Here is a 25,020-nt window from a genome sequence, read left to right on the forward strand (position 1 = left end):
GTCTTGTGAAAGGATTGGTGAAGAATGTTTCTTTGATGGGACGGATGGATGAATGGAAGGTCTACACAACTACTTACAGTCCAATAACATTGCGATAATAATATTTTGAAACTAAACAGCACTAGACAGTTACTATTCTGAGATTCATATAGTGCCACAGACTGTAATGGGCATTTGTCATTATGCGATTTTGCTGTCATCTCCCTGTCAAATTTTCAAACAAACAAAAAACAAATTCTGTCAACGAGACGAGATATTTGTGTTGCTCAAAAAAACCTGTACGGTTAAAATCAACCGTTCTTTTCTGTTAATACTTAGATAGATAACGATAACTGATCAATGGTGTACTAATTAACATTAAAATGGAAACCAATAGGTAAGATTGAACATTTCAACTTAGCATAATACTGGACATTACTAGTAGGAAGTAAAGTTCAATTAGTTTATATGAGAAAATTGGTTTTCAGGGTCGATACAGAGTTACCAAGTAAAATGGCAGGCTTGGATATTATGGAAATAGATGGTGCATTGCCAGATGCAACTGAAATTACAACAGAATTGCCTAGTCTGGAGTCCAGAGTCCTAAGAAAGAGAAAGTCTCTAGCAGCTGTCGAATCAACTAAACCGTCGAACCGGAGAGTAAGTATGAAACCTCGTAAACGTATTATGACTGAAAATGCCAATTCTAAACAAATTGAGGCCTTATACCTGAACAAAACAGTGAAAACTGTATCACAGACTTTAGAAACTATTTATGAAGAACCCAAGACTGATGCCAGCAGTAGTAGTAGTCCTGCAACATTGATAGGCGGGAGGAAGGTGAAGAGATTGCTAACATTCCAACTAGGTAACCATTACACTAAGGAGAAAATTAAGAAGAGAAGGGCAAAAATCAAGAAGCTGCTCGGCAACAAATCATTCCTAAACAGAAAGAAGATACCAATGCAAGTGTTTCTTAAAAACATTGAATGTCTTGAACTAGATGAAGCAGTACAAACATGCTAGTCCCTAAACTTTTTATACATATACTTAAACTACATTTAATTACCATTGGTATTCTTCATTGTAATTCTCTTTTATACATAACACTGACTGTTGTATTAATTCTATAATAATGTATGATGTATAGAGGTGATCATTTTGTAATAAACACTGCCATACAATAGATGTGATTTTTATTTATACAAAATATACAAAAAGGAAAATATTGCTTTAAACTTAACATATAACAATCTACAAGTAGGTGATGTTTATGGACTACTAGGTGCAATACAAGTGGTAGATGTGGGTTGGCAGTTGTCATATTCTTTGAGAAGTGCTGCTGAGTGGTCCTTTGAAGTGTCCACACAGACGCACTGCGGCTTGTCTTCTCCCGGTGTGAACAGCTGGCGTGGCACACCTGTCCACTCTCTGGTTATACCACCACTGTAAATAAATAAAATAATATGTGGGGACATCTCACACACGGTCATCCGACCCCAAGCTAATAACAAAATAATTTATACATTATTACATTTACTGAGAATAAAGGGTAATTATTGGTTGTAAAGACAAACTATACTTTTAAGATGTTTAAGTTTTGAACTGTAGTAGTAGTAGGCAATAGTAAGAGACTCTAGTAGTGGGTATGAGTCCTATGGCTATGTTCAGCAGTAGTAGTTGATGATGATAATGAATTAATGATAAAGTTGTTCAAAACTTCAGAAGGTCCAAAATGTGGTATAATTTTCTTCATCATAAAGGCACCTTGTTTGAATGTTAAATTCTAAGGTCAATATTGGTCTCTTCCTGAACTTCAACTTACCTGTTCTTAGTGCACCACACTTTAGTGCCATCACTGACACTCCACTCCATGTTACAAGGAGGGTAATTCTGCCTTTTCTCTTCGGCCTCTTGCTTTGCCAGCTTGCAATTTTTTATCTTACTCTTGACCTCTTTCATGTAAGGTGTTGGCTCACCGGCATCATCATAATACCTTCCTATGAGTTTGCCTAGAATGTGAAAAAAATTAGTTAATATAATATTTTAAAGTACAAATTAAGTGAGGTATTTCTTGGAAGCCTATGATGCTGATGTCCATAAAATCGCATACACCATAATCATCATCAGCCATGTTTATTGTAGAGTATGTAATTTCTTAATTCAGTGAGTACATTATTTACAGTAAAAATAAAATTTGAAAATAACTTGTAACTAAATTGATAGCGCATTTAAAAGTTACCTTTTCTTGTGTACTTTTGCTTGAATGTATCCCTCCAATTCATGAGGACGAAAATGTCATCACAAGTGAGGTCCAGAACATGGTCCCGGTCTGCACTGGTGTCGGAGAAGTTCCCAGTGATCAGGGATCTTGAGCCATCTTTACCTGGGGGTTCGAGTGAAAAGTAACATCTTAGTAACGTTTATGCAGTTGTTTTTAAGAGAATGTGTAGCAAACAGCATGTGGGTATTTCTTATTCTTATAAAAAATACTGTCTTACGTAAGAATCGGCTAGCTGGAAGCACTCATAGTTGTTAGGTATGAATTAAAAAAGTAAATCATATTTTTTATCATACAGGCAAGTTAGTTATAAATTAAAATACATAAGCCTTGTATTTATAGATATCAATATCCCCCCCAAAATGTCACAGCCGTGCGATGTCCGCTCACCGAATTACTCAACAAAATATTTTTCTGGAATTAATTGGTGCTTTTTTAGACAAAAAATCATTATATAATCATTTTATATGCAATTAACTTATCACAATACATATATTTCATGTTGTTTAGCTAAGTAAGTTTAAACCAAAACCTTTCGTAAAGTTTGTCTGATGTTTTTTTGTCACAGCTGTGGCTCGAAATATTTACACTTGAAAAAAGGGTAAAAGTTTGCGACACGTATCTGCTATAACTATATATTTTTCTGCTATATCAACACTGTATGACCTACCCTTTCTTGGCCGGCATGAATGGTGGAGTGTAAATTAATAATAATTTTTATGTTTTTTTTTATAAATTAACACTCTTTACCTGTCCAGACCGTGTTCAAGTTATATAAGGTAAGCTCAACTGTATTGTCAGTTTGTTTTTCGTAATTTATAACTTAAACAATGTACTTACAGATAAAAGTAACAAATTGCAAAAATAATTACGAATTTTAAAATAATGTCAGGCACGGTGCGAAAATGTCACAACCATGGCAGTCACAGCCATAGCTTTCTGAGGCCATGGTCGTGACATTTTTTAACATGTCACATCCATGTCGAACATGGATGTGACGTAACTACCAAATAAATAAAAAATATAGTTATTCTGAAGGCACAAACTTTAATTTTCTTTCTGTGAAAACTTTGATTTGGAATATTGAAAATGAGATTCACGCCATCAGTCATAAAGTCGAATTTTAAACAAGGAATTTAATTTGTCACAACCATACTTTCACACCTCATTTTCTACCCCTTGCAAAGCGTTTTAAGCTTGATTGAAGATATTAAAATTCATTATTTTCAATACACTTTCCAATAACATTAATAAAAAAAAAAAAAAAAAAAGTTAAACTTTTTTTTTTTTTTTTTGGTTTTTTTAAGAAATACCCATGTCTGTTTGATTAGGTGCAAAACTGTATGTAGTAACAAGGTATGAATAAGTAGCATAAAAACAAAATATATAAATGAAAGTAAATGGGTAAGCAGTGCTGGCATATTTTTGATAAAGTTTTAATACATTAGTTACATAAATACAGTAGGTGAATGGTAACTTACCGACAAAATAATGATACGACGATCCCTTCGAATAGTGTTGACTACCCTTGGATACATCGAATATAACGCCTAATATTGCTAAATATAATGCCTCATTATCGATTCCGTTATATTGCGCCAGTTGTTCAGCACTGTATAATTCACTATTGGCAGGTTTCGCCACTTTTACTTCAGTAAAACTTTTTATATTTTCGTAAAGTGGGCCAATGCGATCTTGGAAATACACAGCTGTTAACACAATAATAAAAGAAGTCGTCAGCACTAATTTACTAGTAAGCGACATAGTTATAGGATTTTATGAAATGATGAACATTTAGTTTAAAAACACTTAATAAAAATTTAATAACAAAAAATAAACAAACGTGTCGCACTCGCCGCGTTCAAAGTTCGACGACCACGTAAAAAAAAAAAGATACGCTGTCAAATGGTGAGTCTCAAAATAAACTTTTGTAATCGATTTGGAGGTGGGAGGATATTTTTTTTATAGTGTTAACGATTATTAATAAAATACCAATAAACGCCTACTAATCCATGAGGCAATGAGATTCAAGATGCTGATTTATAAAAAATACTGAAGGCAAAATCTTTGCGAGTGTTTTTCAAAAAATGGGAAGACGCCAAGACATACGATAAAAACTATATTTTGGAACGCAACTAAGCTGTCAAATAAAAATCAAAACACAGCTGATTGTTTTTTAAGGTTATAATTTTAACAAATTTATGAACCAAAGTTACTAAACTGAGCTGAGCTGATTACTACTGGCTACCTGTTCTGCATTCCAAACTTGTGCTCATGATGAAACGTGTTTTACAACAAGTGAGGAGCCACACACAATTCCCACCCAGAAGAAGAGTGGTGGTCACCGGGCTCGGGGTTGTCTGTCCTCTCGGCAGCGGCACTCAGCTTGTGTGGAACAACCTTATAAAGGGCTGTTCTGGTATAGTCTCACTCTCCGGAGAAGAATATGCTAATTTACCCTGCAAAGTGGCTGGTTTGGTACCTATAAATGAATTTGATAAGACTGACCCAGTTGTGCAAGCTTTGACTCCCTCAAATCTAAGAGCCATGGCTCCTGCCACAGGATTAGCATTAGTAGCAGCGTCTGAAGCTTTGAAGGATGCCGCATGGCTGCCCTCTTCTGATGAAGACAGAGAAGCCACAGGGGTAGCTCTCGGCATGGGGATGATTGACCTAAAAGATGTTTGTGACACAAATGATGCATTGAAAAAGGGATACAACAAAGTTAGCCCATTCTTTGTTCCAAGGATATTACCTAACATGGCTGCTGGACACATTAGTATCAAATATGGTTTCCGAGGTCCCAATCATGCTGTTTCCACTGCATGCGCCACAGGTGCACATTCTATTGGAGATGCGTTTAGATTTATAAGGAATGGGGATGCCGACGTGATGGTGGCCGGAGGCGCAGAGTACTGCATCAGTCCTCTGGCCATAGCTGGGTTCTGTAGGCTCAGGGCACTAAGCACATCCTTCAATGATGATCCAGGGAAAGCTTCAAGGCCATTTGATAAGAAAAGAGATGGTTTTGTCATGGGTGAGGGGGCAGCTGTACTAGTTATTGAAGAATATGAACATGCCAAAGAGAGAGGAGCTAGGATGTATGCAGAAATATTAGGCTATGGACTCTCAGGTGATGCATCCCACATTACAACTCCTCGAGAAGATGGCAGTGGGGCAATATTGTCTATGAACAGAGCATTAGAAGATGGTAACATTGAAAAGGAACAAATAACTTATATCAATGCCCATGCCACTTCCACTCCTGTTGGAGATGGGATAGAGTCGACAGCCATCAAGAACCTGTTTGGATCTCACAGTAGCAAGATCCAGGTGTCATCCACAAAGGGTGCTCACGGGCATCTGCTTGGAGCCGCTGGGAACCTCGAGACCCTGTTCACAATACTGTCCTGCCATCATGGGGTAATCCCCCCTACATTAAATCTAGATGAACCAGTTGATGATCTGAATTATGTAGCAAATAAGTCAGTTGAATGGAATTCTGATAGAAGGATAGCTCTGAAAAACTCATTTGGGTTTGGAGGCACTAATGCTACACTTTGTATTGGACAATTATAAAGTAGGTATAATTAGGTGTTAGATGTACAAATTCGTAGATGTAAGTAGGTATTTAAATCAAAATATATTTATATGTATTATAATTATGTGGTCTGCATTGCAAATGAAACCAATTCGTCATGTATTGATAATATATTTAAAACTGAGTTACAAATGTTTCATGATATTAATAACAATGGCAAAACTGCCAAGGTAATCCCAACTTCACACTTATTAAGGCTTCTTGAAAACGAGCAGTATAATAACCATCATTTACCATTATATTGAGTCACATAAAGCATTGAAATTAAAATAATTTGATCAAAAAATGCTACTTTAAATATTTGATTACTAAGCATTCTAACATTTTAAATAGTAAATATTTTTTAAATGCTGGGTTTATCCAGTCAATTCATTCTCAATTGTGTTTGGAATCTTCTTCACTTTATAGAATTACTTATTGCCTTAAGAATATTTTTCTTTATGTAGACAGTTTGTATAATAAGTTCAATGAACATACGAAGCCGTCTACTCTAGAAGCTTCCAAGCATGAGTACAACTCACTCAGGCTAGCTGATAGACATTTCACATAAAATAAGGCCAACGAAATCCCCACACAACAAAATAAAACTTCCCTATATATTATCTAAATGGAAGATTCTATCGAGTGCAAGAGTTTATATTGCTATCGTTAAAATCAAACAGTCACCACGTGATATATGTAGGTAATTGAGAAACTTATTCAAGAGCATGCATTTCATTCTCGTATATGGAATTGAAATCTATATATTTTCAGTATATAATATTTTAAAATGATTTCGATTGTTTCGCAATATGTATACGGATAAGTAAACCATGATTTTATTTTTTCTGTTCGGTCTAAGGAGTAGAATGACTATTATTATTTTAGCAATAGCAGCAACTGCCCCGCGTGGTTACTTGGCTTGGGTAGGGGGCGCCACTGGCTTGGCCGCCGGCGTGACGCACAGTTTCTCAAACTTCTGGCGCAGGTTCTGTCGGAGTTCCTGTCTTTTCTCTGTTATGTTCCTGCGCGCTTTGAATTCCATTACTTCCTCTATTGGTATGTAACTTGTATCGTGTTCCTCGTCCGATGATGATATATCCTGTTAATGAATTTTATTGTTAGTACCATGGAAAGGAGAGGCCTATATTCATCCATTGACGATTACGGGTTGACGATGATGATGATGATACGTTTTGAAAGGATCAACCATCATCCCCATTTCCCAATCCCACGCCAAATCTCGTTTGATTTTGCTCTGTGTTTCAGTAACACATAAAAACACTTGAAAAAACCTCCCCGTCCCCAAGCTTATTTAAATGTCCGTCCTGCGTACATTAATCAGCAACCGATAAGTAATCTAACTGCCAAATATTTTTACCACACGGTAACGAAGCAATAAACAAATAGCTTTAGTGCCAATTTCTCCATTGTCGGTTATCTAACCGACAGGGATTGATTTATAAATTAAACGTCATCTCCATATAAAAGATGTGTCAAAAGTCAACCACTACTCCCTGGTTATGCTCTAACCGACTATGGAGAAATTGGCACTTAGTATTTGGTATTTGCCATCGAAACGCTATAGCATATACTGTTTAGTGCGAGTGTAAAGTAGACAAAATATGTAATAATAAAAAATGTAAATAGTAAGTAATATGTGCAAAACTTTCGAATCTTTCAAACATACTCAGCAATGTACGTCTACATTACACTTGCACTTAACAGTGTGTGACAGGCTTAACATGTAATACATACGAGCAGCATCTCCTGCAACGACAGCGTGAAGGCGGGGCAGGCGCGCCGGGCGGGCGGCTCGTGGTTGCAGAACCCGTCCGAGCACGCCACCTCCGAGCCCTCGGGCGAGCTGCCCAGCGACGAGCCGGACAGCTCGCAGCACCCGCCCGTGTTGCCTAAGGAAGTGAGGAATAACGGTTCATTATTTAAACTTTACTAGCAGTTCCCGCGCGCTTCGCTTCGCCTTAAAAAGTTTTCCCGTGGGAATTCCGGAATAAAAAGTGCCTATGTGTTCATCCAGGGTGTCTAAATCCATACCAAATTTCATTCAAATCGGTTCATCCGTTTTAACGTGAAGATGTAACAAACATACACATACTCACAAACTTTCGCATTTATAATATTAGTAGGATTTCTTGTTAATTAGTATGTTTCACCAGTCTTTATAGCAGGATTTAGCTGTAAATCTGGTGTTTTTACATATCGTCACCTTAAATCGTAAACCGCCTAACTCCACTTTTTGGCGAAAATGACTTTTTGGTATCAATAGAAGCGTTTTTTCAAGGCGCATCTACTCGTATTACTCGTAAATCGATAAAAAATCTGAATTCTGAGAAAAATTAGTTTTCGTTTTCCTCCTAACTCTAAGTCGTGATTTTTAAACAATAAAACCTCGTAACTCCTCTTACTCCCATACAACGAGCGATGTAGGCGGGAGTGAACGTACATTTTTGCAATAAAACTATGTGTTTGGCTTTGTTTTTATTACTACATAAATAAATTATAGAACTTAACATTCTTATTGATCAATTTATAGTTAAATTTGGCTATTTTTTTAGCAATATTATGCTCTTAAATTAAAAGTTACGCGTATATCACAAACAAAATATTTTGTATATTTTGGTTGGAATCAGCACTTTACTACATACTAATATAGGTTTTTTGCAAACAAGGCAGGACGGCTGCTGCAACCCGTTGCTGACGAATCCATGGCTCCTCTAACCGATCTCATCACAGTCATTCTCTTCGACTTGACAAGATAGGTGCTCCTTGAAGGGCAGTAGATTGCACGGCACCCGTATAGAGGCGATGGACTCATTTGCGAGGGCCCTCAGATTTGAAAGTAGCCCGTGCACTGCATGGCGTGTAGAGCACCAGCTACTCTTTGATTCTGGGGAACTAACATCTTGCAATGCTCCTTGAATGACCAGCAAATATCTACGACTAGGCTGAGGTAGCACATGTGCCGTTCTATAGCAATATGAACCTCACTAACCCGCACCGACAGATCTGTTGGCTCCCTGCTCATTAGGAGTTTGTAGGATATCAGGAGGGGCGCTGTTTTAAGGCCTAGGCGGTGGATCATGCCACTATCGTCTTTGATAAATCATCCTCGATGGACGCTCTCAGCCATCTTCAATGTGACACACATTGAAGATGGAGATCAGCAGAATGAATTGTGCGAACGCCTTTTGCGAGCTTCATTTGCAGGACAGTATTGTATGTCAAGTTACATTGCAGAGGTGTCCACGACCGACCCCTGTGGAACTCCACAACTGACCTCCTTCTGCGAACATTAACCCTCTCTTTTCGGGTAATTATTGTACCAGTTGGACCTCTGACTATTTGCTGGAGGTAGGATCGGCCGATGGTATTCAAGAGAGGCCCTGAAGGTTCCTGGAGAGGAAGGGATAGAGTTGAACGGGTACACCATGTCTAATCCTTGGTCTAATCTAACACCCAGCGCAACTATCCCCGCGGTTCACATCCTGCTCCGACAGTGAACGAACATAGAAGTACTTCTACTAATACGTATTTTATCCACTATCGATTGTACATTTCGTAAGCCAAACTGACAATCCGAAAGGTAATGACCGTTCATCCAGGGGTGTCACTAATTTAAAAAGCTTGTCAGCCTCTTACAGCAGGCAGATGGGTCTGTACATAGAAAATGAATCTGCAGGACTGCTTCCTTTCTTCAGGAGCTTTAACGTGGCCTCGTTTCAGTCAGTGGACACCTCACTGGCACTCTGGCTGCTGTTCAACAGACAGATAAACTTTCTGTACAAACCAGCTTTGAGCGCCAGCACTCACACGCGGTCTGGTATTCCATCGGGGCTAGGAACAGTCTTTTGCGCTCCGTCCCAACTCTAGATCCGCCACTTCTTGCTCGTCAGATGATAGAATAGAATAGAATACTCTTTATTTTTCACCATTAAAGAAAACGTGATGATGTTCCTAGTCCCTGGGAAACAGCGTGCTTACCACCAGGGATTCAACGGCAACGGCGGGACCATGGCCTCCTAGTACTGATTTATGTTTTCTACTGCTTATAACGATGATTGCTGATTATATAATCATTTTATTAAGTACATCAATAATACTATAAATTTGAAGTAATAGGAAAAGGTAAGTAGATTTATCTATATTTGAACAGTGTAAGTCCATCAAAGAGAACAATATTTTTCATAATCAAAGTCCGAAAAACTCGTATTTCCAGGAAAAACACTTATCTCCAATAATAGTATTCACATAGAGATTGGGAAAAGATCGTATGTCCATTTTATGTATAAAGCGATAAAAATAACTAATTTTTCATAACGCCGTTGAATGCGCAACCACTTTTTTAGTCTAGTATCAAAAAAATATTAGGGGGTATCCTAAGTAGAAGTACAAAATAAACAGTTTTTTTTGTCTCCTGTAAAATTTGCTCGCGTGGAGTTGGGCGGTTTACGATTTAAGGTGACGATATTACTATGCTGAGATATAATAAATTTCGGCACCGAGAAGCAGCGCAGTTTATGTAGGTGCAAATTTTATGTCATATATTCGCAATCCATGTATTGTGATGTTTCTGTTTGTCAAACATTTGAACATAAACTTATGTTTGTCTGTCTAAACGTCTGGAGACGTAGCATGGGATCCCCTTTAGCCAGCTTGACCAACGTCCGCTAGACTAGTGGCTGGATGAGAAAGACCGAGAGCAAAGTTAGTCGCTACTTGGGAGATACTCAATACTCAATCATTTATTGCATCCATAAGTTTTACTTCTGTGTGTGTATGTGTGTATCTTCACGTTTTCAAACTAATAGGAAATCAACTGAGTAATAATAATCACATAAACTCAACGTACCTGAAGAGTACCCGCAATCCAGCGTATGCTCAGACCGCTCCTGCTTCTTGCCCTTCTTCTTGGGCTCGCTACAACCACTACAGTCGCCCGGGAACTCGCAGCACCCGGCTGAGAGTAGGTCGGTGGGAGTGTCGCGCTCTTCGAGGAGGCATTCTTCACACTCGCACTTCTCTTCTGGCTCTTCGGAGTCGCCTTCCTGGGAGGGTGGAAGATTGTGGTTAGGTTAAAACATAGCTATTGCTGAGGCGTTTACATGCAAGGTGAAGTGGTATTAAGCTGGTAATAATACCGCGAATAACTTGAGTGGAGATCTCGAACTGGCAAAAGTATTATTATCCTGGACCGACAGGGACAACCAATCTGATTGCAGTTCAATTGCAGTCGGCGTGCAGTCGTGTGAAATCGGACTTTGCGTTTGGTTTGCAGTCGTTTCAGCTGCATTCAAACTGCAACTGAACTGCAATTTGCAGTTGGATTGCAATTGAAATGCGGTCCGTCTGTCTAGCTAGACCCTTAGCCTAGGCAGTTGCATATGATATGCGGGTGACAGAGTGTTGCGTCACTCCTTGAGATGCCTATGTCCCCCGGACGATTGTATTCTAATGATGGTGATGAAGGGAATGCTATTAAATAAGACTTCAGAGAACAGAAAAACTTTTAAAAGGTAAGACGAATTCGAATCGAACAAACCTTGCACTTGCTCTCAACCGCCAGCCTCTCTTTCTTCTTGCGCCTCTTCAGTTTCTTCTGCTCCTTCCTCTGCTGCCGCGTCAGCTCTTCCTGAGTAATCTCATCATACAACAACTGAAGCTTGGAGACCCCACTCTTGAGTTCGACCGCGGTTTCAAACTTGCGGTAGAGGGCCTCTACTCCGACCGCGGCTAGTGTTTGGCACGTGCCTTCTTCCTCGCGAAGGCGGAGGGAGATGCGCTGGAGACGCTCGTAGATGCAGATGCCGAGGCATATTAGCACCTGGGAAGGAATTGATGTAAGATTAATGTTATGTTGGATTAGTATCAATCAGTCAGCATTAGGATGGGATATTTTTTCATAGCTTGTGGCCTTAATTTCGAGCTCAGATTTAAAACTTGATTTTTTCTCCGGTAAGGTATGGTAGAAGTTGTAGGCGTTTGCTTCAGATCGAACGACAACTCGAAAATTACCGAACGTTCGTATCCCAAAATATCCTAGTAAGTAGCTCCAACAACTAACATTTTCTGCTCGTTAAACCCAATAGTAGCTGAAAAATCCTCTCTTTTTCCGATGTAAAACCTACAATAGAATATCACGTTATTTAACGAATATAACATTGTTGTTGATTGTTATGATTATGAGTCTACCACCATTTCACAAAAGGCTCATTCACTGAGAAGAAGAGTTGGCAAAACAACCTTCTTAACAAACATCTTTTGAATCCTACCTCCTCCTGCGCGATCTCGATGGTCTTCGCGTGCCGCTCGCGGTGGCCGCCGAGCAGCTCGGGCTCGGCGCGCGCCAGCAGCTGCGCCACGTACTCCGAGCTGCCCTGCAGGTGCAGGTGCTGCTCCGGCAGGCAGCGCTTGATGCCCCCGTAGAGAGCGCCGACGTAGCCTTTCTCTTTTTGCGGCTCTTTGTCTTCGACGAGCAGTTGGTAGGCGCGGAGGACCTGGGGGGGTTGGACATTGGTTTATACGTGAAGATAAGAATAGAATGCTGCTTTGTTGATTTCACAGAACACAAAATAACAATTATACATATACAATGAAAAATAACATGTAGGTTTGAGACCATTTTACTGAGGACGGATTTATCAGCTGAACGCTATTACTTCTAATCAAAGATTTTATGTATACATTTTGTCCTTAATAATTATTTATAAAAATATATTTCATTTATTAAAGATTGTAAGGAAACATGCACATTTAGAACAATACTACGTAGATTGTGTACGCAAGTGCTAAATGTATTGTACTAACGACAAAACATTAACGAAAGTAGGTAGGTACATAAAAACACTGATACTGCAAACTGTGATACGAACGGTGAATTTGTCTAAGAAAATAAAATTGAAAACATTCTGTAACGCCGCAATAAGTAGGTTATTGAACTTGTAAAAGTTTATTTAAGTCGTAAGAAGTAAGGTAGACTTAATCTAAATTAGTGTTGCCCAAATTCAGTCTTGGTCTTGCAGTCTTGGTCTTGTTCTTGCGTTTTTGCAAGACCAAGACCAAGAACAAGACCGCGTATTTTTAGCAAGACCAAGACCAAGACTGACCGTGCAAGACTTGAGCAAGAACAAGACATAGCCTGCAAGACTCTTGCGTCTTGCAGAGCGCTATTTCACTGAGTAGTTAGGTGTAACAGTTCGGTGTATAGGTAAGTACGCTTAGGAATTCTATGAGATGCAAAAAACTGTATCAAAGAAAATGAAAAACTGGACCTATGCGCATTACGACTAATACCATAAACATAGCGAATAAAAAAATATCTATTAAAATCAAAAAGTAAACTTTAATAAATAGTAATAGACTAATAGGTAATTGCAAGACTTGCAAGACTCTTGCTGCAAGACCAAGACCAAGACCAAGACTGGGAGCGCAAGACCAAGACCAAGACCAAGACCAGGTGTATTGGCGCAAGACCAAGACCAAGACCAAGACCAGGTGTATTGGCGCAAGACCAAGACCAAGACTGGCTAAGTCTCGTCTTGTTCTTGCATTTGGGCAACACTAATCTAAATCGTTACACTGGCTAAGCGCCAGGAAATAACGCCAGGCTGCCTCAATTAACGGATAGAAAAAGAGTGTGACTCACAATCTACCGTATTTTACATAAAAAATAGCGTTTCTTACGATAGCATTAGCGCAATCTACAACTGGAACTATCTTATCGCAAGAAAGTTTAATTTTAAGTCAACATAACAACTGCTTAATAAAAATTGGCAGAGTTGAATAAGTATTATGTACTTATTAAATGGTTGGTTAGATACTATTCATAATTTTATATAATTTATAGTATAATATGTAAGTATATTTTATGTATTTCTATTAATTTAATTATCTAGTGACTATATTTAGTTTTTCCTGTTTAATTTTTTTTTTTTTTGCACCTTTCTACTTGTTTTCTTGTACCTCCTGTAGGTTGGCTGGTAGAAAATGCTTTTAGCATTAAGTCCACCTTTTGTACACTTATGTTATATTTGTGCAATAAAGTATTAAATAAAATAAATAAATAAATATTCATGTAAACGAAATTCCGCTTATCATATTTGAATTCCATTCGCAATCTGTAAATTCGTTATTTAGGTATTTATAAATTCGTTAGTAGCGATAACCGAGTTGGTTATGTGACCCAGACGTCGTTGCGGCGAGTTAGATAAGAACCTTCCGTATATATCGTAAAAGGCACTCGTATCTACAACCAGATATAAATTCGTTACATAACGAAAAACTTTGGAATTTAATGCCATTATCATTTAAACCTGTCTAGCTTTATTTGAATTACAAGTATTTTTTTTATGAAATAAATTATCAGTCAGAACGGGTAATCAAATAAGGATAGGCATGAATTAGTTACGATTTAGTGCTCAAACACTAATGAGGTTCAAATAGCTTTAGGAGCATTTTAAGTAGCCCTAACCTTTGTCTGATTTATTACCCTATGCTAGATCGGTGGCAGCTTGGGTAGCTGAAAGCTAGATACTGAGGTCTTCTGTATGTTACTTTCTACAAAGACTCCACAACACTCTGTTTTCGGCCTTCGCTATCCAAATACTACTGGCACTTCAATAGTTAGTGGTCTCTACTTGAGAATGTAGGTCCTATTAACAGTTATCTGGGGGTCTATTATCGCTCACTCGACATTCCCTAAGTGAAGTACTGTATGTAAAACACGAGATACATCGTGTTTCCACATGATGTCGAGGCAGCAAACATTCAGGGCCATTTCTCACAGCACTCACCTTAGTTTTACAATCGGCGCAGAAGCGATGTTTCCTCAAGTAGTTGTGCAGCGTATCGTGTAGCGTATTAAAGTGGACCAGCGTGACGTGGTCCCTGGCGGGGGCTCGCATGGCGTCCCACGCCGCGCGCCACGCCGCCCGCCCGCCCCACGCGCCCCAGCCGCAGCCCCAGCCGCGCGCGCCGCCCGCCTCGAGGGAGTGCAGGGGGCAACGCTGAGACTTCTTCCACCGCGGCTGGCTGAGGATCAGGCATTCTATGCCGGTGCTGGAAGAGGTGCATTTATTTATTATATTTTTTTCATATTTAGTTTGCCAACATGCGATATTTCCATTATTTAAGTATTATGACCATAAGCGGATCTTTTGGTTGTTTGATTTGCTGCATTTATTTAAGAAAAGAATGTGTAACGTCGCAATAAGTAGGTTGTTGAAATTACAAAAGTGTATTTAAGTTGTAAACAGATGTAAGGTGGATTATCTGGATACTGGATCTCAATCGTTACACTGGCCAAGTGCCAGGAAATAACGACAGGCTGCCTCAATTAACGCGTAGAAAACTAGTCACAATCTACAGACTTTGAGGTGCTAGCTAAGAATACCATTCTTTACGAGGGTTTAGTATGGTGTTGCTACAATATGGAGAATGGGAATAAGTTTGTACTTCAGTAGAATATAGTCTAATGAGATCCGTTCCGTAACTTGGAATATTTCATGAATGAGTAACTGATGAATAACTTAATCCAAGTTTAAAACCCCAAAGACAGAAAAGTGCATGACTTCAGTACCTACAAATTTGGCTTCAGGTACTGTACCAAGAATTATGTATTGAAAAACTTTACATTTGCCCATTAGATTATTTTGTTAATTTTACACCAAATAATGTGATAATACAGTATGTATGAACTGTATAAGAAAAACCATGTAAGAAACAGACATTCTGATGGCTAGTATAAATATATCCTATTGTTAAACTGAGAATGCTATACTCATAACTAGCTACAGTTATAGTCCAGGGGCATCTTCATTGATGCATTAGTTCTACAAAGCCATAGAACACAGGAAGTGGTCAATTTGTTTTTATTGATAATGCCACTCAAGTACCCACAACTTTCTACACAGGTATGGTATGTTATGTACATCTTGAACTTTGTAGATGTTATTTTATTTTCTATATATTATGTATCATTCATTATACCAAATAGGGTCAAATGAACATCACCAATGCCAACCATGATTGAAAATTATTGCAAAATCTTAGCAATGCTGCCACTAGCACCTAATGAATGTACAGGGTTGGTGGAAGTGATAGCTTGTCTGCATTGTATCTGACCAATATTTTAAACTTAAGCTACATGATAAAAAAAAGATGAACAGATTTCAGTTTTAAACTATGAATAGGCCATGTGCAGGATCAAACAAAAAAATATCAAGTAAAAGTTGGTTGTTAGAGCTAAAGCAGCCTTTAATGGGGTGCTTTGTTTTATCCTGCACTAGATTAGAAGAATCTGATCTATAGATGATAGATAAAACAAGGTTCAGGAGAACCTGCCAACATTTATAACTACCTACTGCAAACTCAAATAAAATAAAATTTTCCACAAAAATACTTACGGTAAGCTATTTAAGGCTTTCTTTTGACTAAAATGTGTCTTAGACTTGTTGCATGTTGTGTAAGAACAACAGAATGCTTGTTTTCACTTACCTGTGTCCATTTAACAGTGATGCCAGAGACTGCGGATGTGTGATTTTGTCTTCTCTTATTGTCATTACTTCATCTGGAGATAATACTAGAGGGTCCAACGTGGGATGTCCTGATTTACATAACTGGTAAAATAGGCGCTCCACACTGAAAATTCAAAATATATGAAAAATTTAACAAATTATGAGAAGATATACAAACAAATAACAAAAGCATCAGTTATTATGCTAAGTAGGTACAAGTGTTTAAGATCCTGATTATGGCGGGGCTAAATACACCAGAAACTTGTTCCCGAATGTTGGAGGTACACAACACATAGCCAGGGACAACTAAAGAGCCAGTGACAAGTGCATGATGCCAATGGGCAATAGGTGCAATAGGCCAAGATGTGAATGTCTATGCAATACTATTTTTAAGGTTTTTGATTCAATATCTGAATACTATACTACTAGACAACAAAAATATAGTATGTTTCATGGCCAATGGTCATGTTAGTTTTCGGGATAAGCTTTTTCAAGTTTGGTCTCACAAATTATACAAAAAAAAAAACCAATCCATTCAAAATGCAGTGTGTGGGGCGTGGACTTGTGGAGCCAGTAAAATCTTATCTTGATTGTTTATTCTTTAGAGGTTATGATTGAAGGCCAATTAAATGCATTACAATAATAAATAGAATACAGTTGATATGACATAGTAACAACATAGAGGCATATTTAGAAGGAAATGAACTAAATGTACTATAATCATGGCAGCTGGAGGTGCTGCGGGATCATTAGTTCTACTAAGAACAAACACGCATAATACCTTCTCCGACAGCCAACACAAGGAATGCTTTGATTTAATACATTAAAGATATCAGAGGCATCAACTCTCAATGCAGCCTTCAGCTCGTCCGCGCTTAGGATGCGATATTTGCGAGCAAAGTCGTCGTACTCGCGACCTTTCACTTGCGGATTATCACAAATGAGCCCCATTGTGTTCAAATCCATAATCATCTGCAAACAAAAACAAATAGGTGGATATGAAACAAAGGATCAAAATCACTGTAAATAAGGTCACCAAAGAAACGTCATTCTTTCGGGAGAAATCAATGAACTCTCTGCGACGGCACCCGCGGGGACGCCGCGGCGGCGGCCCTGCGGCGCGCCGGCCGTAGCTCTAGCCGTATCATACGTTTATTTAGAAATTACAAATCAATTTAGCTTGATTAGTCAGACTAATCTACGTTTGTGGTAATGTCAAAGTGCAGACTTACGGTAAGATTTTCGTAGATGTTTAGCGGTAATTGCCGCCTCTTCATGACGGGCTCCTTTTCGCTATTATAGATATCGACCAATTTAGCCATTTTTGCAATTATTCACATAAAATCACTATCGGAAATCAGAAATAAGCCGATTTATAGGCTTTTCTCAAAGAAATAACACGTCGTGTTGACTGACTTCCGTTGACGAATAATAATTGATGTGACGGATGAAACCGTGTTGCCAGCACAAAAAAATAACTATTGAACGAATGAATGAATTAAATACATTCCATGATAGCACATCACTACTGGATGCGTTCAAGCTTTAATATTATAGATTTACAACCTCACATATTATAACAGTAGAGTACTAGTACAACAAGTGTATCATTGAGGATAGAAATCGAAGAAAATACTAAAACACTATTTAACTACAGAAAACGGACAAAATGATCACGATATATTATGTCCTTTGGTTCGTCACGGCCAGTCGTACAACGTAAGAATTATTATTCTGAGATATAAACGCACTCTATGGTTATATGATGAAAGTGACATTTACGTTTTAAGTGTGCTGTCATTTTGTCTGTGGTTTGGTGGTTTGTTTGTGTTTGGTTACGAGACGAGAGGTTATTCTTCGTTATTATCAATAAACTGAAAAATTATAATAAAAAATGAACGCTCCACCTACCTTCGAATCTTTCCTTCTTTATGACGGAGAAAAGAAGTAAGTTCAAACCGATATAAGTAGCTTTTTCTTTGCATGAGAGTTTGGCTATGTCTTAAAAAGTATTCCCATGGGGTTAAAGCATCAAAGTAGCCTTCCGGGGCTATAATTCGATTAATGGATTAGCATGCAATTACCGTCGTGCCTGATTATGATAAGATTATAACAGTTAGAGTATATAAATAAGAAACACCATTGTGTCTGTACTAATTTGAATTATAACTTATTAATTATTCTTATCATTTTAGGGTTCAGAAGGAAGAGGACACTAAAGTTCCAAATGCCGCTATATTTACAGTCAACAAAGAAGACCACACTCTGGGAAACATGATCAGACAGTAAGTTCTATCCTAATCTACTTATGTGGAGAATTTTAACTGTGCGGTCTCTATCTTTATATTATTTTGCCACACATCCACTGTATAAGTGCAGTTGCATTTGCTTCACACCTTTGTGTGTGGATTAGCCTGTCAGATTAATGGACAATACAGTTTATCTTACTCAAGGAGGCTCCCTGTTCACGAATAGTGTATTTATTTTGTCAGATGATAATGATGAATCACTTCATAGACTAGGCAGTTAACTTCTTCCTATCTACAATTAAATAGTGTCTTCAACTCTTCACAGCCAGCTGTTAAAGGACCCAAAGGTGTTGTTTGCCGGTTACAAGGTGCCCCATCCACTTGAGCACAAGTTCGTCCTCCGCATACAAACCACATCCGACTACACACCGCAGGAAGCATTCATGAACGCTATCACTGATTTAACCTCTGAGCTGTCACTGTTTGAGGAGAGATTTAAGGTGAGCTATATTTAATGTTCTCTAGTTCTTATATTACAGATAGTCCACTATTAAATGTGTTTTGTTATCATACTCATAAATGTATTTTTTGTTGTTGCAGGAAGCAATCAAAGAAAAGAAGGAAGGATTAGACTAAAATATGAATTGAAATCTTAATTAAGTGATATTTTATACTGTAAGTCAATAATAATAATAAAGTCCAAGAAAAGAGCTACCTATTTCTTTCAGAAATCTTAATCTGGTTTTACACGTACATAAGTATCATGGGAAGGTGAATATTGAATAGGAAAGACATGTTTACAGATATTGAAATACTTTTATTGCTTATAAAATTTATCTTGGTGTTCATTCATAATTTTTGCATTGATAAAATAGGAAAAGTACCTAATGTTACACAGGCAATATCCATCAGAGATTATTGTAAAATCATGATTTTTTAATTAAAATTGATTAAAATGTGCACATATTAATTCATTCTCAATATGCATTATACCTAGATAACGCAAATGAGAATTAATCCCAATCACCCAGTGTATATTTTCATCTGGCTTTAACATGAAGTTTGGGGTTTATAAATCACAAAAATAATTTGTTTCACATTAAACCCAGATGATTTTCATATGAATCATTATATTGTAACATGCAATTACTTTGACTTAAAAATAGAAAACTTAGTAAACCTTATTTACAAATACAAAACAGATGCCTATGTTAAAAACAACAAACAATGTACCATTTGGTAAACAATAAATAATTCAACTAAGAACAATTATTAACAATAACAAAGGTAACGTCTAGCCTAAGTTAATATTAAATAGGTTATTAGAATGTTTCCTCTTCATCACAGTTCTCCGTTGAGTGTCCGAATACTGTAAACAAAAAAAAACAATTAATAATTAAAAAAATTAACCACCTGTTTAGCGGTGAAATTGCTTATTCCACGATCTCAGATATTCCAAAAACGGCAATAGCTTTCCTTCTACCCTGCTCGCGTATAATATAAAACAATGATATTCATAGTTATAGAAAAGGGGAGGGCAACCAGTGCCCATTCGCCACTGCGACATCAAAGATCTATTGTAGTTTGAATCTATTGCGACTCCCCTTGCTTAGTGAAATCTCACTCTCCAGTCTTATAAACCTGACGATCTTACCGGGGGGGAAGACCTGACAGCCTGACATCTATGGGGGCCAATTTATAGCCGCCAAAGATTCTATTTCTCTTATAAATGATCACTCACATTCATAGACAATATGCATGGGCGGTTCGTCCTCCTCATTGCAGAATCTACAAGTTGGAATGACATGACAGTCATTACAGACGGCCGCCTGGGGGTTAGTGACCCTGACTGCTAAGCCGAAGGTCCCGGGTTCGATTCCCGGCTGGGGCAAAAATTTGTTTAAAAGACAGATATTTGTACTCGGGTCTTGGGTGTTGATATTTATAATTAATTTGTTCTATCTGTCTATGTATTTGTGTAGATATATCAGCTGTCCGATACCCATAATACAGGCTCTGCCTAGCTTGGGGTCGGATGGCCGTTTGTGTGATGACCACACATATTATATTATTATACAGGGTGTTGCAAAAAGGGTATACTAAGACGAACGGGGGTGACTCAGGGGGTCATTCTGAACAACTTTTGTTCTACGAGTTTTAAAAATTACCTTCACAAATGTCGCAGTAGGGTCGTGGCGGCGGCGGCGGCTTGCGACTGGGCTCGTCGGGCGCGGCGGCCTGGCGCGGACAGTCCTCCGTGTCGTGGGCGTCGAACACGTCGCAGATGTCGCAGAACAGGCGGGGCGCCACCGCCTTAGGTTTGCGACCGTTGCTATGGAAAGTATAGATGTTTTTGCTATAGTGGGTGGGTACAGGTGGGAAATGGTATCGGATTAGTTTTTCCAACTTAGGGTAAGTCATGGGCCTGTCTATAGTTTAAAAAAAAGACGTCCACGTCATCTCGTTGACTAATTATATGTGTACTTCTGTGCCATATAAGTGCTTCAAGAGAAATCTAAGCAAGTCCGACTTTAGATTTCAGCAACTAAAAAAAGAGTCGAAACTAGTCGATTACCTTTAATTAAGAGCACCAGGCTTATGTGTTTATCGATAGGATTGTTATAAGTACGATTCAGGGATTCATAACATTGCTGTTAACTGTCCCACATTCGTCACTAATGTTGTTATGTTTTATTGTAAAACCTAGATTTTAAATAAATTGAAATAAAAGACACACAATGATTGTTTATCTTTTGTGCCAAATACGGACAAATGGACTATAATTATATTTAAGTACACGTTATACTCACAAGAGCGCAGGCTCGGCGGTCACCGGGCCGGCCTCCAGCGCCTGCACTCGCGCCAGCAGCTGCTCGTTCTTGCGCTGCATGTCCACGATCACCGAGTTCAGGAACGACACCTGCCCCTCCGTCTCCGAGGCACATGTCCTGGGAGAAAGGTAGGAGACATGTTAGTCTGCACTAGTACTACATATTTGACAGTTGGTCGAAAATTCTCGCTTTGATTAGTTTTCTCGCATACAAAGTGGCGCCTCTAGCGGAAACTATCATGAAACTTTTGACAGATAATGTATGCAGATGACAGAAGTAACCCTATAGAAATGATAGTTATTATTATAGCTTCTCCTGTACTTCCTTTGGGTTGACTGGTAGAAAATGATTTTAGCATGAAGTCCACACACTTATTTATATATTTGTGCAAGGTTGGATTTCGATGACTACAGCTGGCTTCTCAGTTTTAAAGTCACATTTCTGATTTATTTCTACGTTTTTTATTATTTCCATATTAACTTACTTTTGGGAGTTGTCGTCGCCTCCGGCCCGGTTATCGTTCTTGTCTGTGATAACGCCGTCTTTAGGCATCGACGCCATCTCTTTTTGTATTAGCACCTTTTCTCGTTCAGCTATTTCAACTCTCGCTTTTTGTTTCTGAAATGTATAAATTTTATTTTTTAGTTTTTGCAGCACTACAAACATATTTAAAATAATATTAACAGATGAAAATCGTCACTTACTTTAACTTCTTCCTGTAATTTGGCAATCATATCATCTCTCTGCTTCAAATCACTGATTTTATTATTAATTTCAGATTTTAACTTATTCAACGCAGCTTCACTGTTAGCCAGTGCTTCTGAACTGGACTTCCTCAATGCCTGCATTTCAAGAGTCAGTTTTTCTAATTGGTCATCTTTTTGTGCGTTGGTGCTGTGTTGCACGGTTGAAAGCTCCAACTTATTGGTTAACTCTACTATATTCTTATCTGCTTCTACTAATTTTTGCTGAAGTTCATTTTGCTTATTGATTTCAGATGTAACATTGTCTTTGGATTCTTGCAGCTGTTTCTCATATTCTCTCAGCCTGTCTTTAAGATCGTGTCTAGATTTCTTACTTTCTTTCTTATATTCGTCGAATTGTTGCTGTAGTTGTTTGTTTAGGTCTTCATAATTAGTTTTCTGTCCTTCGTTTATATTTGTCAATTGTTTAATATCACTTTCTGATTTGGCTATAAGGGCTTGCAGTTCTATAACCTTTTCTTTATTCTGTTGTAACTCTTGAAGCTGTTTATCCTTTTCCACTATTTCTGTCTGAAGTGTTTTACAAGTTTTATTCAGTGTCTCAGTCTCAGTTTTGTATTTATCACTTAATTGTTTGATTTCGTCTTCAAGTAACTTTACTTTCTGCTGAGTTTCGCTAGCACCACTTTGTAATACTTCATTTAGTTTCTTTAACTCCATTTCCTTATCTTCTAGCGTTGTATTTTGGGTTGCAAGTACCTGTTTTAACAACATTATCTCTTCATCCAAAGCTTTGATTCGGCTCACATCAGATTCATTCTTATCAGTTTGAGATTTTAATAGATTTTCTTTTTCCTGTAATATCTTCGTCAGCTCAGTGTTGTTATGAATGTTTTCATTAAGTTGTTTTAAGGTGCTTTCATGTTCAACATTTAGTTTAGTGAAGGATTCGGATATTTCAGCACATTTTGACTCGAGCGCCGTTTTATCTTGAGTAATTATAGCAACATCTTTTCTTAGACATTCCAATTGATTAAGCTGTTCCTTCACTAGTGATTCTTCGGCGGAAGAATTTGCTATAAGGCTTTCATATTGTTGTTTTAATGCTGATATTTTCATTGTTGCGTTGTTAAGTTTTTCTTCCAATTGCTTCTTATTTTCTAAAGTCGCATTGAGCTCTGTATTTATTTGTGTTATTTGACGATCTTTTTCTGCTACTATTTCTACATTAGAAGTCACGTCTACCTGTAACATTTCTAGCTTAAGTGTTAGATCTTTAACCTGGTTTTCTTTTTCTTGTAAAGATTCTTTTAGTCGGGTTTCCTCAGTCTTAAGATTATTTGTTTCGCCGCTTACTGCAGTTAGCTGCGATTGGATTTGAGCAATTTCATTTTCATACTGGCTCTTTTGATTATTCATTTTAGCTGTCATATCATCGACCACCTTTTGCAACGCATCTTCATGTTGTCTGGATTCTTCCAACTTATTATTAAGATCATTTTGTGCTTCAATCAGCTGATCAACTTTTTCCATCAGTTTGACTTCCGATGTGGCACCTTCAGCTTTGAGTAATGAAACTTCTTCTTTATATTTCTCTATTTCAGTCTCCATCTGTTTCCGTATCGACTGATATTCAGATGCTATCTCATTTTCTTTTATTTTCAATTCTTCAATTACCCTCTTAAGATTATTATTCTCATCCATAATTTTATCATTACTACTTTCGCGCTCTTTAATAAGATTTTTAAGTTCATTTACCTGAGCTTCAAACTCTTTGACCTTATTTTCTGTAGCATGCAATTTCTCCATACTATCGTCAGCTGATCTAACAAGCTGCCCCCGTTCTTCTGCATAGTCTTCTTGAAGTTTGAAAAGTTTTTGCTTTAATTCTTGTTCTATTCTTCCGTGGTTGTTAGCATTTTCTCTCTGCTTATCCTTCAGCTCTTGCAACTCCTTTTCTGTTTGTTTCAAGTGTTGTGTAAGTTGATTGAATTGCTCATTCGAATCGGTAGCTTGACCTGTGAGATTCATGTATTCGGATTCAATCTTTTCTTTCGATTTCTGTAACTCATTGCATTTTTCCACGGTACTTTCAAGCTGCCGTTTGTGTTCACCGATCTCCAACTCCATAGCGGATACTTTGGCTTTAAGCTCATTATTAGCTTGTGTTAACTCAGCAATAGATTTGTTTAATTGATCGTTCTCATCTTTCAGGGATTTCAATTCATCTGCATTTACATTAAATTGCGTATTGAGTGTTTCAAATGCAACTTTGCTTTGATCAAGTGCGTTCTTATGGCTTTCAATTTCTTTGACGAGTTCAGCTATTTTTGTGTTACGATCATCAATCTCTTTTTTATGTTCTTCGGCTATTTTACTATGTTTTATATTGAAGTTCGCTGTTTCTTGTTCATAGTCATCTTTTAATTTAATTATCTCTTTATCACGTTCATGTATGGTTTGTTGATATTCACTAATAAGTTTTTCTGTTGATGATGTATTTGTGCTGGACTCGTTCAATAATCTTTCATAATCTTTGGTTTTAGCTGAAAGACTTTGCTGTAAAGCCATAATTTCTGATTGTGTCTTTTCGTTTTGCTGTGATGCTTCGTTCAACAAACTCTCATATTCATTTATTTTCGTCGAATATTCTTCCTTGACACGTGCAATTTCTTCTTGTAAACCTTTGCATGTAACTTCTTGCTTCTTATGGGTGTCATTCAATTGTTCTAAATCTAAAACTTTGGCACTGAGTTCCATCTTCAGTTTAGTTATCTCTTTGTTCAGGTTCAGTTCGTGTTCCTTGCCTGATCCCAGAACTGAAAAACATATTTTAAATAAAATTAGTTACCAATAATTTAACA

General features: G+C 37.8%; 6 protein-coding genes across 16 annotated transcripts in view; 3 read left to right on the forward strand and 3 right to left on the reverse strand.

Annotated features, from left to right (window-relative positions):
• The first annotated feature begins 335 nt into the window (after positions 1–335).
• On the forward strand, positions 336–1,165 carry LOC105380421. The gene is made up of 2 exons (XM_011549977.3): positions 336–376; positions 468–1,165. Exons 1-2 carry the CDS (start codon positions 363–365, stop codon positions 1,003–1,005), a joined length of 552 nt encoding a protein of 183 aa, XP_011548279.2. The 5' UTR covers positions 336–362; the 3' UTR covers positions 1,006–1,165.
• LOC105380422 (neuferricin homolog) lies at positions 1,159–4,143 on the reverse strand. Its single transcript, XM_011549978.3, has 4 exons — positions 3,742–4,143; positions 2,222–2,365; positions 1,805–1,991; positions 1,159–1,425 (listed from the first exon to the last, which is right to left on the reverse strand). The coding sequence occupies exons 1-4, from the start codon at positions 4,022–4,024 to the stop codon at positions 1,251–1,253; spliced, it is 789 nt and encodes a 262-aa protein (XP_011548280.2). The 5' UTR covers positions 4,025–4,143; the 3' UTR covers positions 1,159–1,250.
• A 236-nt stretch (positions 4,144–4,379) lies between these two features.
• LOC105380423 (3-oxoacyl-[acyl-carrier-protein] synthase, mitochondrial) lies at positions 4,380–5,894 on the forward strand. Its single transcript, XM_011549979.3, has one exon. It carries the CDS (start codon positions 4,535–4,537, stop codon positions 5,837–5,839), a length of 1,305 nt encoding a protein of 434 aa, XP_011548281.2. The 5' UTR covers positions 4,380–4,534; the 3' UTR covers positions 5,840–5,894.
• A 62-nt stretch (positions 5,895–5,956) lies between these two features.
• LOC105380424 (gametogenetin-binding protein 2-like) lies at positions 5,957–17,819 on the reverse strand. The gene is made up of 9 exons (XM_011549980.3): positions 17,605–17,819; positions 17,154–17,344; positions 16,353–16,496; positions 14,651–14,915; positions 12,131–12,355; positions 11,401–11,682; positions 10,711–10,906; positions 7,599–7,753; positions 5,957–6,942 (listed from the first exon to the last, which is right to left on the reverse strand). The coding sequence occupies exons 1-9, from the start codon at positions 17,692–17,694 to the stop codon at positions 6,754–6,756; spliced, it is 1,737 nt and encodes a 578-aa protein (XP_011548282.1). The 5' UTR covers positions 17,695–17,819; the 3' UTR covers positions 5,957–6,753.
• Positions 17,820–18,177: 358 nt separating this feature from the next.
• Positions 18,178–19,331, forward strand: LOC105380425 (DNA-directed RNA polymerase II subunit RPB11). Its single transcript, XM_011549981.3, has 4 exons — positions 18,178–18,319; positions 18,568–18,657; positions 18,947–19,121; positions 19,222–19,331. The coding sequence occupies exons 1-4, from the start codon at positions 18,267–18,269 to the stop codon at positions 19,255–19,257; spliced, it is 354 nt and encodes a 117-aa protein (XP_011548283.1). The 5' UTR covers positions 18,178–18,266; the 3' UTR covers positions 19,258–19,331.
• A 90-nt stretch (positions 19,332–19,421) lies between these two features.
• Positions 19,422–25,020, reverse strand: part of LOC105380428 (restin homolog) — a 46,176-nt gene continuing 40,577 nt past the window's right edge. For all 11 annotated transcript variants that reach the window (XM_048623632.1, XM_048623631.1, XM_048623633.1 and 8 more), the window contains 5 exons: positions 22,157–24,975; positions 21,937–22,070; positions 21,432–21,569; positions 20,790–20,953; positions 19,422–19,990 (listed from right to left, as the gene is read on the reverse strand). In XM_048623632.1, the coding sequence (XP_048479589.1) occupies positions 19,944–19,990; positions 20,790–20,953; positions 21,432–21,569; positions 21,937–22,070; positions 22,157–24,975 (3,302 nt within the window). In that variant the 3' untranslated portion in view covers positions 19,422–19,943. The remainder of the gene's footprint in view (positions 19,991–20,789; positions 20,954–21,431; positions 21,570–21,936; positions 22,071–22,156; positions 24,976–25,020) is intronic.

The sequence above is a fragment of the Plutella xylostella genome, chromosome 10 (genome assembly GCF_932276165.1).
Source record: "Plutella xylostella chromosome 10, ilPluXylo3.1, whole genome shotgun sequence".
NCBI classification, from domain to species: Eukaryota; Metazoa; Arthropoda; class Insecta; order Lepidoptera; family Plutellidae; genus Plutella; species Plutella xylostella.